The sequence below is a fragment of the Paramormyrops kingsleyae genome, chromosome 23 (genome assembly GCF_048594095.1).
Source record: "Paramormyrops kingsleyae isolate MSU_618 chromosome 23, PKINGS_0.4, whole genome shotgun sequence".
NCBI classification, from domain to species: Eukaryota; Metazoa; Chordata; class Actinopteri; order Osteoglossiformes; family Mormyridae; genus Paramormyrops; species Paramormyrops kingsleyae.
The window spans coordinates 6,487,558-6,504,284 of NC_132819.1; the positions used below are offsets into that span (position 1 = coordinate 6,487,558).

At 51.1% G+C, this 16,727-nt stretch overlaps 1 protein-coding gene across 2 annotated transcripts in view; it reads right to left on the minus strand.

Moving 5' to 3' along the window:
• dlgap3 (discs, large (Drosophila) homolog-associated protein 3) overlaps window positions 1-16,727 on the minus strand; it is a 101,567-nt gene that overhangs the window by 13,148 nt on the left and 71,692 nt on the right. For both annotated transcript variants that reach the window (XM_023831952.2, XM_023831953.2), the window contains exon 3: window positions 1,415-2,535. In XM_023831952.2, the coding sequence (XP_023687720.1) occupies window positions 1,415-2,464 (1,050 nt within the window). In that variant the 5' untranslated portion in view covers window positions 2,465-2,535. The remainder of the gene's footprint in view (window positions 1-1,414; window positions 2,536-16,727) is intronic.

The following is a 16,727-nucleotide window of genomic DNA, read 5'->3' on the forward strand; positions in this document are numbered from 1 at the left end:
TGTTATAAATGGGGGACCACACAAAGACGCATCAGCAGAATGGGTAGTGTTACACTAACACCTAAATGACTATGCCTGCGTGTGTCAATCCACAGGGAGATGCTGTAACACATGGTAACACATGGTTACTTCCAGGCTACTTACAGCCACACAGGCCTTTTCTAACCAAACGCTTCCCCCTTTCCAGTGCATTTATCAGGCAGAGGATTCTATCATTTTTGACTGAGCAGGGTCAGCCAGATACTGGAGGAACTGGGGGTCAAGGGCCTTGCTCAGGGGCTAAAAGGTGAAATCATTCTTCTGACAGTGGGATCTGAACCAGCGATATTCCGATAACTGGAACAGGGACTTGACCCAATAAACCATGCATCGCCGCCAGCTTCATGACACACAACATGGGCGTACAGGGTTGAGGATAGAGAAGCCCTTGTAAGCCACTCTCCTCACATGCCTGGGAGCCAGTGACACTCCACTGGTTAATTCCAAAAGGCCACACCCACCCATGTTACCCAGTGCCAGTACAGCATGGGGGGCAGTGGGTGAAGGAGGGCATTAAGGCTCTTACCCTCCACCATGAAGAAGAGGAGCCTTTGTTTAGCTAGCTGTCATGGCAGACAAAGTGCCCCCTTGCCTCAGCTGCTGGCCCCGAAGGAAGGCCGCCGTTCGCGCGGCGCTCTATTAGCGTGCGGCTAGCAGAGTGCGGCACCCCAATTAGGCGGCAGCACATTCATCAAGCTGCTGGCCACCTGCCGCCTGACAGCCGCCTTCCCGCCAGGCTCAGGCAGGGCTTAGCGGAAGCTAGCAGCCAGCGCCGTTCGGCTACGCGGAGCACCAGAGATTGGTAATTAAGCCCATCCGCGTGCTGCACTGCTACACCTGCAACGGCCTGGGGCTGTGCTGGAGACTATTTATGGTGGATTTAAGGTGGGGGGCACCAAAGGGCCATAATTCATAAATCAAGGGGCAGCCTTATCATTAGCCAATGATATCTTTGGAATCTGTGAGTGACAGGGGAGGTGGACAATCAGCTTTCAGCTTGGGCCAATGCCCCTGTGGCCCCGCCCCCATATACCAGGTCCTGCTGTAGGTGTAGGGTCAGGGTCTATAAATCGTTGAGGATAAGAGCCTGGGGGCACATCAAGATGACCAAAGGCTGGGTGCAGGCTGTGGCTGATCACGCGCGGGCCTTTACGTGCTGTTATTCAGGGCCTTCAAAGCAATGGCCGCTGATATTTATACTCTCATTTATACAGTGGGCATGTCATCGCATTTAAAGTATCACAGCAGCGTGCCGGAGAGGATTTCCCGGGGAGGATTAAGAGCAGAGCTCATCTATTCGGCGTTTCCCGCGAGATTGCCCCCGGCGGCTCCTTTCCCGAGCCGGCACACGTTCGCGGCTCCGCGCCGGCCTCACCTGAAGGTAGTGGTAACTGCGCTCCTTCACTTTGGGCTCCACCAGGGCCTTTTCGTAGGCGCCCCCCCTCTGGCTGGGGTACACCTCTCGGGCCTGGCTCACTGTCATGGCCGTCCACGTGCTCCTCTTGAGAGAGTGGCCGCTATCGCCCGGCAGGCCCATGGTGCTACATGCCACGCACTCCCCCTGCGGGCTCTTGGCCTTCACGGCCCTCAGTACTGGCTCTGGGATCGCTCCATCCAAGGCCTCGGGCCCCGTGAGGGCCATCACGCGGCCCCTGCGGCCCCCCATCCCTGCCACCAGGAAGCTGCTGTCGCTGTCCAAGTTGTCGTCGGAGCTCCACCAGCCGGCGGTCTTGCCACGGTGCCGCCGCTCACGCCGCTCGCCATGCCGTGAGTCCCCGCTCTTGCTGCGCTCGCGGCTCTTGCTCCGGCGAGCCGACCGTGACTGGTGCGTGGTGGCCCTAGGGGGGGCACTCTCCTCCCCGCCGCTCCGGTGGCCCCCACCACGCTCTCGGTGCTCACCACGTGCCTCGCCGTACTCTCGCTTTCCCGGTGCTTCTAGCGAGTGAGACTTGGCAAAGAGCCGCTGCACCGAGTGCACCAGGTGCCGGATGCGGCCCGGGCTCTCGCTGCGCTGCCCCCCGCTGGCCGCCCGCTGGTACTGTAGTGTGTGGAAGCCATCGGAAGGGAAGGGCACTTGCCGCTCAAACTGATCCAGCAGGCCCGGCGGGATGTGATGCCGCTTTCCCGAGTGACTGTGGCCCCCGGGGCCCGAAGACAGGCATTCCTCACAGGAGTCGTAGGGGTGCTGGCTCAGGTGGGAGCGTGGAAAAGTCCCCCCACCCGAGGAGGGCAGGGGCAGCGGCTCCGGGGGCCCCCCGGGTGGGTAGTAGGCGTGGTTACCATGGCCCTGGAGGTGCTCCCGTGTGCCGCGGACCTCCTGGGGGTGAGGCATATAGGCCCCCGGCACGTCGAGGCCCTCGGGCATGCAGTGGCATGGCCCCGCGGAATGCTGGGAGAGGCTGCGGCTCACATGGTATCCCTTCATGGCCGGGGCATGGTGAGCCGCACGGGCCGACAGGGGGCGCTGTGGGCGCGACAGGGCTCTGCCGGAGTCACCTGGGAAGGGAGGGGAGCAGATCACCGTGGGTCTGGTGAAGATGACCGACTCCATCAGCAGTAAAGCCACCACAGACCGAGACACTGTGCTTGAAGGTGGAAACCAAAACTGTCAGTATTAAAAGTTCATACCAGGTGAACCCAAGGACTTGTTAACAAATAGGTTCATACATTTTACACAGAGCAAAGTACATGACCGGATTTACACATCGTGCCTCACTGTGACTAGAAACAGATCACATATATCCATCCATCCATGATTCTATCCATCCATTCATTCGTCCTTCCATGATATCACATCCAGTATGAGGTCATGGCTCGTATCCTAGGAAACAACAGGGCAGACAGCATCAAGGATGGAGTGCCAGTTCATCGCAGGGCATTTAGAGACACAGCTGGATGCATGTTTTGGTCATATAAGACACACCTAGCACTTGTATGTTGCACTTTAAACAAAATATTTTAACACATTTTTCATGCAAGAATGTTCCTCTAGATACAGAATTTACTGCCATTGACAGTCACTGCAGGGAACACAACAAAACAAAAGCCTAAAAATATTTAATTTCTCTGAAAATAATTACATCTTCATTAATTCCACTAAATAAAATCTTCCAGGAGAAGAAATAGCAGGGGAGTCTGATTAAGGCAGACTGTGGTAAGAAAGGCGGGCACCCCATGTGAGAGATTAAAGACAGCGGAGAGATGGAGAGAAGGAGACAGCTGTTTGACTCGATTTGTCCTGCAGCATGACCTCATCTCCGGGGGGGGGGCAAAGATCGGACCTGTGCCTGTCCGGCGGGGAAGAGGCACTCGGCGATCATAAAACTGACTCACATTTTGACAGCAAATCAAGGTGGTGAGAAGATACAGAAAAATAAAAAAAAACAAAAGTGGGCAGTATTTTAACGAGTCTCCGCTGCCCAGGAAAGACACTTCAATCAAAGCTTCTAGCAGCATCTGCAGAGATGAAAGCTGACTCTGGTGTAATGAGCGCCACCGAGATCTCAGCACCCTTAACCCTGCCGCGGTCTGGCCTCGCTCTTTTGAGAAAAGCAGAGGTGGAGAAAGCCGAGGTACTCCCCCCCCCCCCCCCCCCTAAAAATACTCACCCAAAAATAAAATACTCACCCTAAACATACTCGCCATTCCCCACCCCATCCCCTGTTCAAAAACCACTCCCCACCTAGAGGTATAGCGTCAGGACAAGCAATGAAGGAAACTGCCTGGGCCCCCAGGCTGGAGGGGGGCCCTTCAGGGGCCCCAATTACATAGTGCTTTGCCATGCAGGAACTGCTGTATTTGTGTATCCAGCTTTTCACAAAAAGTGAAAATAAAGGACCCGTCAAATTCTCTAGGTTGACATGTTGATTTAGACTTAATAATAGTAAATTTTTTTACCATGTTGGGGGGGTATTATGGAGTATTATAATTGCCTCTGTCGCCAATTGTGCCCCCTCCCTGTGGTAATCTCGGGCCTGTCACCAACACCACATCCCAGTACCATCACCTGCCGCCCGAGACTCTCCCCCGAGTCCCTATACTGACGCCCTCTTGGCCAATCAGAGCACAGAAAGTGCCTGATTAGCCCAGCCTCTTCAACCCAATCAGCGTGCCCATCTGGACAGCGGGTGACCCGTGACAAACCACCTGACCTGCTTCTCTGCCGTGCTGCACCCCAACGACCTGCGCCCCTCATCTGCAGCTGAGCCCCCCCACGTCACACACTCTGCCCACCTGAGCCTCGCCGGCTCGGCAGTAAATAACCGACGCCGTAACCGCGGGTGGAATAACTGTCCCCTTTTCTCAGCCTTTGACTGATAAGCAGCGGCCCTGCTCTCCCTAGAAGGGGGGGGGGGCAGCCATGTTTCTCGAACCCGAGAATCTAATCAGGGCCACCAAAGGGGGTGTCACCCACCCCCTCACCTGGGAATTAGAGTTCTTGAGCTGGAGCTGAAGCCGTTCTCCCCGGCCGGATAAGGAGGCTTTTCCAGAGAATGCTGAACGCTAATGCTCCGGGATCGCGGGGCTGAACGGGGGCGAAACGAGAGTCCAGGATGCATTGTGTGAACACAATGGGCAGGGAAACGCAGAGTGGCGGCATGTGGGCCAGCAAGCACACTGCGCCCTGCAGAGGAAGCCCAAGAATCTTATCTCCATTCCACATGACCTTGTGCAATTTTTCCACAAATAATGGCACTATTCACAAATAAGTACAAAAGCAACGTAAACAGGAAGTGTGCAGTGACACAATTAAGTCCTTGAAATGCCTCCCTTGGTATTGTGCTTGTATTTTTTTGTTTGTTTCTCCGCAGCGTCAGAGAATACGAGGCTTTAGCCGATCCGGCTAATCCGTCAGCGCCGTGCAGCTAAGCCCCAAAACTCCGCATTATTCAGCTAGCGCTTTTGGAAATCTGGAAATTTCCGCCTGCTCTGCTTGGGTGGGGCTGGAATCGCTACCTGCAGCAAGGACTGTGGGGGGAAGTGAGGAAGAGGATGGATGAGGGGCAGGCGAGAGGGAGCCATGCCGTGCGCATCGAAAATTTTTGAGTGCCAGGTGCTCGACCGGGGGGAGGGGGGGGTGATTTTGCATGAGCGAAAACGGGCACTCTGACCCTCAAAAGTGAAGCACTTTCAATAGCAAAAAGAAGCAAGCGTGATGAGTTTGAAAGCCAGCCTCCTTCTGGCGAGTGACGGAGATATATCTGCATGCATTACAGGACGGGGGCATTTGGGACCGAGCTGCTGATGGCTCATTTCCACTCACATTCAATTTACTAAGCTGGGGCTTTTATGCTTTTTTTTTCCAGCCAGTCACGGGAGGGGGAAGGGGGGGGAGGGGGGCGGTGGTGGTGAAGGGCATTGCTCAGGGGCCGAATAGTGAAATCACTCAGCCAACCTGGGGATTTGAACCAGCAAACATGTAACCACAGGAACGGCATCCTAATCCACTGAGCTACACAGTTTGATGGTGGAAGTAGGATAACAAGCCCACCCAGAGTGACCACACCCACACCACCCAATTGAAGAGCTGCAAGGGAAAGAGAACGGAGAGGCGGCATCAGCAACATCACCATCACTGTTCCCCTTCCTCCCCCACGCCTTGGGGTTAAATGCCCAGCCCTTTCCAACACAGAGATAATTGGGATTGGATCGCACCTCTCCGACACCCCCTTAAGAGCAGCATGGGAAATAAATAAAGGAAAGATAAACAAGTGAAAAGAGCAAGGGATACGCGTGCCTCCCCACCGGAACCTGGAAGCCTGTTGCCCCCCCCCTCCCCTACACCCGTAGCCCCAGCTAGCGGCCGGTAGACAGATGTCCCACTGCGGGGATCATCTTACCCGCTGGGCAGTGCTCCAAGCGCACTGGCAGGCCGCTCATGGATAAGCCCAGTGCTGGGTTAACAACCGGGAATGGTGCTCTGTCCTCACCCCAGGATCTCACCCCAGGATCTCAGCCCAGGATCGGAGGGAGAGACACGAATAAACTTTACAGAAGAAAGCGTGTGACTCATTATTCATGGCTGCTGATTTCCGAGCGACCCAGGTTTGAAGACGAAGGCTCCTTCCTCTTTAGACTTGTCTGATTGGCTGACAGTGTTCCAGTGAGGTGGGACATGATGCTCACGCCTGCAAGAGGCACCCTACCAGGTGCAGCTAAGCTTCTATGCAGGCAACTCGCTGGACGGCCAAATAGAACCATGGGTCCTCGCTCCGTAACCCCTGCTTCATTTTCGATGGCTAAGTTTGTCTTACTACCCTAATTCGAAAATGAAAGAAAATGTAGGAGAGGAGAGACTAGACGTCGGGGAGAACAAGAGTAAGGTGTTCTTCTGCGTCAATCCCACCAGCTACATTAACTTTAACACGTCAAAGCAATTAATACTGCTACAGCATACATCATTAACCAGCGTTGCCAACAAAGCCAACGCTGCCCACAGCTTGACACAATTTTCCAAACAATGGAGTTAAGTACCCCGCTTGGCATAGTGATGCACGCAGTAATCACGTTAATAACACGGTGCATTAATAACCATCATTTAAGGCCCTCCTGGGTTCCGGAAGTTACTTCCGCCAAGTGCGTTGCCGTGTGCTGATTGGACGGCTGGGCAGAGGTGGGGAGGTTGTGACTCAAACGGGCTCCCCACCTTGCCTGCCTGCTCCTCGTCCCGCTACGGAATCCTCCAAAGGACAAAAAGTCCTTAACTCAGGTACCCCTGACACAGACAGGCGGATGCGTTCTGCATTTGGGCTCAGATGCTTTTTCTGTCCTGCATTCAGAGATTTTACAGGAACTTGTCGCCTCAAGACTTTCTTTTTTTTTTAATCGACGCGAGAAGCTTTTCGGCAGTGAGAGGTCGTCCAGAAAACTGTCTCTTTTTTTTTTATTTTCCTCAAGAGAGGACAGAGAGGAAGGAATATATAGAGAGAGATAAACAGAGAAGGAGGGAGAAAGAGCCACTCCCCTGAAGAGGCGGGAAATGTTTATGTTGTTACCATCACCATCTGGCCACAAAGTCTGATTTACATCACATTCACACATCCGACGGCCCTAAATGCAGCCCTGGGCTCTGCCGCCGTGCCAAAGACATGCCGTCTTCAGTGCCCCAGTAGCACCCGCCAGCGCGGGAACATTACACTTCGCTAATCATTGCTAATTATCATTTTAGATATCATACCAGGTTAGTCTCATTCCTGTTATCCGGTTTCCTGTTGTGAGTGACGCTCTTTCGAGATGGGGGGGTCGCTGACTAATCACAGTTTGATCTCTTGGAAAACTCTGAAGTCTGAAAAGGCCTCGCAGTTTGACCTGCTCATTGGATGGTACAGACCGTGCAGCTGATTGGCCCCCTGCCCTGTCACTCAACCATTCAAAGCATTTCTCGATAAGCAACCGAAAGCTGCAAAAGTCATCCATCCACCCATTTCCTGAAACCGCTGAATCCGAACTGGGGACCGGAGCCTATCCCGGGAACAATGGGCGCAGACGGGAACCAACCCTGGGCAGTCGCCAACACGCAGCAGGCTGCAAATTCAAAATGTTACAATTGCTGCAGCCACAAAAATCAGAGACAGACACAAAATAAAATGCTATAACTAAAAAAACCAGACATTTCTGCATGGCATGAGGCATGTCGTCCGGTACAGCAGCTTCAAGTGTCTGCCGGCTGTTTGCCTTGGCGCTGCTTTTGATCTGTTTCTCTGGCTACCTGGAGGTGAGAATAAGAGAAAGTGTTGAGGCACCTGGGGGAGGGCAGGGGGCATCACACCCGACATGGAGTGGCGAGCCCGGGCAGCGCTTGTGTGTCTGGCATCGACCTGGAAGCGCGGGCTAATGGCTTTGGGCTTGGCGAGGGGAGCTTGCTTGTTTTCTTTCTCTTTTGCACTTATGGAAAGGAAACAATCTCGCATGCACACAAACACACACGCACATGCACGCACACACACACACATGCATGCACATGCACACAAACACACACACACACACGCACATGCACGCACACACGCACATGCATGCACATGCACAGAAACACACACACACGCACGCACATGCACACAAACACACATGCACGCACGCACGCACACACACGCGTGCACACAAACACACACACACATGCACGCGCACACACACGCACGCACATGCACACAAACACACATGCACATGCACGCACACACACACGCGTGCACACAAACACATGCACGCGCACACACACACACGCATTCATCTTTGTGGGGACTCCGTTCATTCAATTACATGGGGAAAACTCCCAACAATAACAGCCTTAACCCCTACCCAGCCCTAACTTTAAACATAAGGAACCAAACAAAATACACAAGTCTTTTGACATTTTTAGTTTTTGATTTTAGTTACAGATTTTATAAAATTGAGTTTCCCTTTGTGGGGACCGAAAAATGGTCCCTAGAACGTCAAAATAGCAGGTTTTTATTACAATGTAATATATATATATAACCCACACACAGACACACATGCAGGCAGACACATAGACACACACTGTCACACACAAACACAGACACACATGCTCACACACACACACACACACACACGCTTGGTGGCACACCACAGCGGGAGGCCGTCAAAAATGCACGCCGTTTCTCCCTGGTGTTGCTAGGTTACCACATGAGCGGCACTCTGTCATGTGAATGATCCGGGTTTCTGTTTATATGCCTATATAGACTAAATGCACGAGGATAAAGTGCGTTAGCTACAGCCTGCATCCCCGTACTCAAGCGAGCACATTACTGACCAGAGCGCATTACGCTTAATGAGAACAGTGACAGCAGAGCACATAGTACCTACTGTAATTTAACACTTCACACTAGAGTATTGCAGCTTTCTCCTGATGCCATTTACATCGGATCAGACACCTGAGCCATTGAAGCAGAGAGAGAGATGCTTCACTTCGGCCATGTTTACACAACGAGGTCTCCGGCAGGTAGCCTAACCCTAAGTGCCATCTGAAATTTGAAGAGCAGCTCCATGTACACACATTAAACTTTAAAATTCCGAGTTCACAGGGGTTTCTGCAAAAACCTGCGATGTTTATCTTCTCCTGATTTCATTAAACGGTCATGTAGGCAAACAAAACGTGCACGACGATTAACAACGTTGACAGAAAGTTGCATAATTGCACTTCAGAGGTCGTCCCATTCTGGCAGGTGAGCTCCCAAGACGCTTCTCCAGAACTACTGGCGGTCCAAACCACTGACCAAAACGGCACACGCCAGTTAGACACTGTCAGAGGCACGGGTTTTGGGTTTCCACGTGCGTACGCCCATTTGTCGGATTTGCCGAACATATCAGATTAATGCCCTGTGACAAGCCACACCTCTGCTGCCCCCCAAGGAGCCCGTCCTGTGCGATAGGGACAGGCAGACTCTCCCAGTTCAGAGACACACCATCTCTCACGGTGAAGATGCCATCGACGGCTGAACAGGAGCTGCCATTGGACCCTGACCCTTTTGCGATTCTTGATTCTGTTCATTAATGTCACTTTTCTCGAGATGAAAAACAGTCACTGGTTTGCTGTTGGAAATAGAGGAAGAAAACACACAAAAGACACAAAGGGAGGGCTGGAAGACCCTGTCGCTCACAGCGACACACGCTCTGTCCTGGTGAGAATGGCTCCTCACAGACAGGAAGTCAAGGTAATCGACTTCCTGTGGATTGTGACTTGTTCTGGCGTGTTGCAGTGGGGGTGTATGGCTGCATATCAGGGGTTTAATTACCCAATCAGGAGTTAATGTAATCTGACGAACCAGCCCCGTGGCGGTAATGAGTGGCCCGGGAGGGGAGAGGTGGGCAAAATGCCATTTTTTCCGCCACCACGCCAAAAAATAATGAGGCTGAACGAGGATATATTTATTTGCCTTTCCATGACAGTAAGAAAGTCGGCCCTGGGCATTGACTGCGGCATGACGACCACCAGCAATGTATTACAGGGTCAGACTGGTTTCATTTATTAGCACAAACTAATCTTTCAACATAACATCCAATAACCATAATAAACTCGCTGTTAAAATACCAATTACCGCAATTAATACGAGAAACCAAGAAATGCTGCATCACTTAAAGCAATAAAATGCACAAATCAATGCTTACGGTATTAGGTAAACTAAAGGTAGCTTAATTAGCATCAGCTGAATGCATTGGATTTTTAATTGGCAATTTATTCTGAACTATAGACTCAACACGCTTATGACTGCAAGCACACTTTTCAGCCCAAACCCCTGATTTTGTGACAAAAATGATTGCACTTAAGACTGTTATTTCAATGTAGCAATTTTTTTATCGACAGCTGCTGTTATGAACTTTATAAACAGTGCCACATGAATCTTTTTATGTAACAATCTTCGACCACACAGCAAGGATATTTATTTAATCCAGCTTTTCCAGATGGCTTCAGTCGAAGGAGCTTCACCGTCACTCTCTGTCCCAATAGGTCCCTATCTGTCATGTTTCCAACGGCATCAGAAACACGAACCTGAATGGGCCGGCTCAGTGTTGCTTGGTACAGCTCAGAACGGCTCACTAGCCTCAGCAGTAGAAGAAAAGTCATAGGAAACAGTACTGCAGTAAAACAGGGTGTGTTTTGAGTAGAGAACTGTTTTTCACATCAGGCCTTGGGGACCCCAGGCAGTATACATTTTTGCTCCCTCCCAGACAGTCCACATTTTTGCTCCCTCCCAGCTCACCTGTACCAAAAAATCAATAACAAACCAAACAATCAAAGCCACCAAATACTCAGTACAGGTGTGTTGGCGGCTGCCCAGGGCTGGTTCCCGCCTGCGCCCATTGTTCCCGGTCCCCCCCGCGACCCCAGTTGGGAGTCAGCGGTTTCAGGAAATGGATGGATTGATGACTTTTGTAGTTTCCAGGTGCTTATCGGGAAAATATAGGGGATTTTTTTAAGGAGGGCAGCATAAGAGGGGCAATAATTCATACAGAAGGGTTAACTTTATCGTTAGCCAATGAAATGTTTTGAATGGTTGAGTGACAGGGGAGGGGGCCAATCAGCTGCACGGTCTGTACCATCCAACACACCTGTACCAAGTATTTGGTGGCTTTGAGGCCTTGACCCTGTGTGTGTTAGACTGGTGTGTCAGATCCAAACATACATGCTGTGTATGTGTCCGTGTGTGTTTATGGTTCCCATAGGCCTGTGCACCAGGTTGCCTCTGGCCTGCATCTGCTTAATTGTGTGCGCAGGCTGACACACTTGGGCAGAAAAATGGCCTGCAGGGCGGCGCCATTTAAGCACTCCATCACCCACGTTAACTTTCCCCGTGACTGACAGTCGCTCCCTGCCACTTTCCTCCACGCTCCGCGTTTCTCTCCTGTCTCCTGGGGGCAGGTTGGCATGGCAACCCTACCAGCCCCTCAACACCCCCTCACCCCATTCAGGAATATGGCTCCATGGTTGCTGGTCCTTCATGACTTGGGGCGGGGGTCTGCTTGGACAGAAACAGTGTGTGTTGGGTGTGGGGTGGTGATGACCACATTCTGACAGGCAGAGGTGGGTAATTCAGGTGCGGAGAGGAAATGTCCAGACCAAGATTTTGTCTCAGCGAGTCAGTTGTGTATGATAGTCACAGACACAGAGAACTCAAACAAAAACAACATGTTGGCCTGGACTTTTACTCTCTGGACCTCAACTACCCTCCACTGCTGATGGGTTTGCTGTCAAGCCAGAAGTAAAACCTGGAACCACCTGTTTGTTTTTACTCCTGGGTTCCACTTGGCGTCTGCGGTCGCCTCATAGGCCTAACTCTCATGACAACAACAACCAGAACACCAACCAGAACACCAACCAGAACACCAACCAGAACACCAACCAGAACAACAACGATAATAACGATAATAATAATAGGTAATTTTTTACTATATAAAGATGGTAAAAGCAACAGGATATTTTCTGAAATATTACATTTTATTGATTTAGCAGATACGTTTTAGTCCAAGTTGAGATACATTTTTAACAAAGCAGGGTCAGACAGTTCCTGGGGGTTTATGAATCTCGCTTAAACTCTTGATGGTGAAGTCACCCTGCCAACTCCGGGATTTGAACCAGGAACCTTCTGATCACAGATACAGCATGCTCAAACTTTTATTAAATAATTAAATACTGCTGTTAACTATTCAATAAAAGCTTGAGGATATATATCACACGCTCATATGCCATTACTCTAATGTAAGCAATATATGATAACAGTAGGTACCAGTGATTGAGCCCATTTTCTGAAGGCTGGTTTAGCTGCTGATGTCACCTCACCTCCAATCTTGTCCCTCTCATTCTGTCATGATTAACACATCACCGAGGCCCCGGGGAGGCTATGGGTCGGGGAGCGGATATAACTGACACGTCCCACCTAAAGCATGAGTACAAAGTGGGTCCTGTGCTTAATGCGGCCAGGTGGCATCACCATTAAGGCGGAGGGGGCCCAGTAGGAGCCAGGATCACCATTAAGGCGGAGGGGGCCCAGTAGGAGCCAGGATCACCATTAAGGCGGAGGAGGCCCAGTAAGCTATGAAGGTAGCGTGCACCGAAGCGATTGGCTTGGAGCCCTAATAACAAAACAACGATGTTTCCCACAGTTCTGAAAAAGACCACTGGGGGGCCAAATGCAGCAAACAGACCTTCACGTTTTCCTTCTAAAAATATGAATGACGCCACCTGAGGCCTCATGGCAAAAGAGACACGGAAGTGAACAACAGAGAGACACACATGTGCAGAACCCAGTGCTTCATGGGAGGTGCTTCATGGGAGGTGCTTCATGGTTCATCTTCAGGCTTAGAGGCAGAAGAGCGCCACAAACGCTGCTGCATTTACTGCGGCGGTTTAGCTAGTAATCCGGGAAGCAAGTGTTCATACTTCACAAGAGCTATGATGAGTGCAATTTAGGGGGCAAGGAGGATTACAGGCCCGGGACTTCAGTTAAAGATATGGCTCGGGTGCCACTTTTACCTCGATGGTACCTCGGTACCTTTTAAGAAAATGGCTTTCGATGAGAATGAGACCGGTAAAAAGGATGAGCAGCAGGGGAGTATATATGGGCGGGGCCACAAGGGCACTGGCCCCAGCTGAAAGCTGATTGGCCCCAGGACTGTCCACTCCCCTGTCATTCATTTAAACCAAATGAACCAATTCAAAACATATCATTGGCTAACAATAAGGTCGGCCACTCTGCATGATGATATGGCCTCTGTTTTTTGCCCCCCCCCACCATCAAAAAATTATCACTGATGAGCAGCTAACCTCATCTGTCTTTCCCTTGATACTTTAAATCTTTCTAAAAATTGTTGCCCTGCGACAGGTTGGTACCCCATCCTGGGTTGATTCCGGAAGTCGAGGAGGCTGGAAACAAACGAGGGGCAAAATCGTGGCAGCGCTGTTAATCTGTGTTTCATGGTGATGAACGATGTCGGCTTCAACTAAACAACATCAATGAAAGTTCCATCTGACTAATTTCCCTGTGAAACCTGTGGTGTGCTCCTGAGTGGCTTAGGGCTCCATGCTCGAGATCAGAAGGTTGCCAGTTCAAATCCCAGGGTTAGCTGACTGAGCTCTTTTTTTGGATCTTTGAGCAGGACCCTTAAACCTCATTGCTCCTGTGGCTTACTCATGCATATGTTGCTTTGGATAAATGTGTCTAAGAAATGTAAATCTGTGTGCCTGGATTATGTCATAGATGTGAACTCGAAACCAAGAACCTCACAGTGCATTTGAACCTCGAGCCTCAAGAGTCGTGTTTTTTTCTTTTGAAAACCTGGCAAACTAGAAAAATGCAGCGACCAGGCTGCATTGCCTGCTGTGAAATCCTCCGCAGCAGACCCAGACCGTACAGCCAGCGGGTCTGAGACTCAGCTGCCTGCGCTGACTCCGAGCTTCATCCGTGGCTCAGCTGTCAGCGCTGACTCTTATTCGTGCCCCCTTCCCCCCAGCCATGTTCCTATTTCAGTTTTTTGCACTGACTCCAAGTCATGCCCCACACCCCAAAAGCTTTGTTCGCGGTTCAGCTGTCTGTGTTGACTCTGAGCCGTGCCCCTGCCCCCCCAGTCTCGTCCGCAGCTCAGCTGTCTGTGCTGACTCTGAGTTGTGCCCCCCGCCCCCTCAGCCATGGTGACCTACTTCTGCCTCACCCTCTCAGAGCTCATCTCCAGATACCCTGACAACAGTACGACTCCTGCTTCCCACTCTTATTCCTTTTTCTCTTTTCCTGTCTGCTCCCCCCCCCCCCCCCCTTGAGTGCTGGATCACACCCTCAGCAGCAATACCATTTCACTTTGAGATAATGATGGCTGGATCTTGGCAATGACAACACCAAAACACGGAGAAGGGCGCTATTCCGGAGGAATGCATCGCGGGGCTTGTCGGTCCATTTGGGAATAATTCTATTTCTCATGCTCCTTTGTTCGAAGGAGGGAGTGGAAAGTTCTGAACAGAGGCCGTCTGACTATAAATCAAGACTGACTGCGGATAAAAATTGATTATTCATGAATAGCGGGGCGATTGATTGTGAAGCCATCGTTAGACCGGCTGTACAATCGCAGACCTGGAGCTCTCTTAGAGACTCCATTTCTTCACACCCGGCATAATTAGGCGATGGGAATGTTCCTCGCCACACCTCTGGAGATGTTTAATGAGTGCGCTGATGAAAGGTGCACTCCTGTGAGCGCTCTCTCATTTCCGCAAGCGCTAACTAAGGCCCACTCCCGCAAGCCTTCTCTAACGCCCACTCCCGTGAGCACTCTCTAAGGTGCATTTCCGCAAGCGCTAACTAAGGTACACTCCTGTGAGCGCTCTCTAAGGCTCGCTCCCGCAAGCACTCTCTAAGGTGCACTCCTGTGAGCGCTCTCTAAGGTGCACTCCTGTGAGCGCTCTCTAAGGTGCACTCCTGTGAGCGCTCTCTAAGGTGCACTCCTGTGAGCGCTCTCTAAGGTGCACTCCTGTGAGCGCTCTATAAGGTGCACTCCTGTGAGCACTCTCTAAGGTGCATTTCCGCAAGCGCTAACTAAGGCCCGCTCCCGCAAGCCTTCTCTAACGCCCACTCCCGTGAGCACTCTCTAAGACCCACTCCTGTGAGCACTCTCTAAGACCCACTCCCATGAGCACTATCTAAGGCACGCTCCCACAAACACTCTCTAAGACCCACTCCCACGAGCACTCTCTAAGGTGCAGTCCCATGAGCGCTCTCTAAGGCCTGCTTGCACGAGTGCTCTCTTAGGTACAGACTAGCGAGTGGTCTCTAAGGGCCACTCCCATGAATGATCTCTAAGGCCCATTCTTTTGAGCGTTCTCTAAGGCACGCTCCCACAAACACTCTCTAAGGCCCATTCCTTTGAGTGTTCTCTAAGGCCTGCTTGCACGAGTGCTCTCTCAGGTGCAGACCAGTGAGTGGTCTCTAAGGGCCACTCCCATGAATGATCTCTAAGGCCCATTCTTTTGCGGGTTCTCTAAGGCGCGCTCCTGTGAGTGCTCTACGGTGTGTTCCCACGAGTGCTCTCTATGGTGTGCTACCGCAAGCACTCTTTAAGGCATCTCTGTCAGAGGCATCAGCTTGGCCCATTTCCTCTCTTCGTACTTGCTGGCCGCTCCGTTGTTGACGGCAGTCCCGGGCACCCCTTCTTTCCACCGCGGCATCTCGAGGACTCTCGGAATACTGGAACACCAAGTGCCCGGGTTGAATGAATCTCTCTCCGTCTTTTCAGGGTGATAATCGACCGTGATTAAGCAATGAAAGAGCTTGCTGGATGGTTCTCCAGAGTCAGGGCTGCACCACAAGCTGCACACAGGCACATGGGGCTCAGTCTTTGGGGGGGGGGGGGGGTGGGGGGTGGGTGTCACAACACATGGTCACATGATGCCAGCCAGTTGCACATGGTTGCATGATGCCGGTCATCAACATCAACAAGCTGAGTACTATTCAGCTTCAACTCCTCCTCCACACAATCCGGCCTCCGGATATCCAGGCGCCATGACTGACATCCAGTTCAAATGCCAATTATGCACTTAAATAATAAAGTGAAAACTCAAAGCATTATACATGTTTGCGTAAAATGCGAAAGATTTTCCAGTATGTACTATGAAGGTCCTGATTAAATATTCCTGCATCTGGGACCTGAGGGATGCTGTGTGGCTCACTAGTTTAGGACATTACACCTGGCCTCAGGAGGTTGCTGGTTCAAAACCTATGCTTGGCAAAGTGGTTTCATATTGTGTCCCTCTTAACCCCAAATTGCAGTGTTGGGAAGAAGCTAAATACAATTAGCAACGCAGCTAACTTAACTATTTTTCTCAGTTACCCTGCTGAAAAAATTGCCAGCATACCAGCACCAGAAGACAACATATGCTGGTATCGCAATTCCAGCGTGTTTTGGTGCTGGTATGCTGGTCATTTTTCAAGTTTTAAGCTTCCCAAACTGCCAGATTGTTCCAGGGACTGACTGACTTCTAAAATGTAAGCTGCATTGGATAAAAGCATCTATAAGTGAATAATAATAACCTCTCTGCACCACATTTTACTATTATTTTTATTATTATAATTTTTTTTAGTTTGAGGGTATCCCCATGACCAGATGGTTAAGCGGTTTGGAAAATGGATGGATGGATAGTTTGAGGGTATATCTGCATCAGCCCCCTCTCGATGCGGTAACACGGAGGACTGGGACTG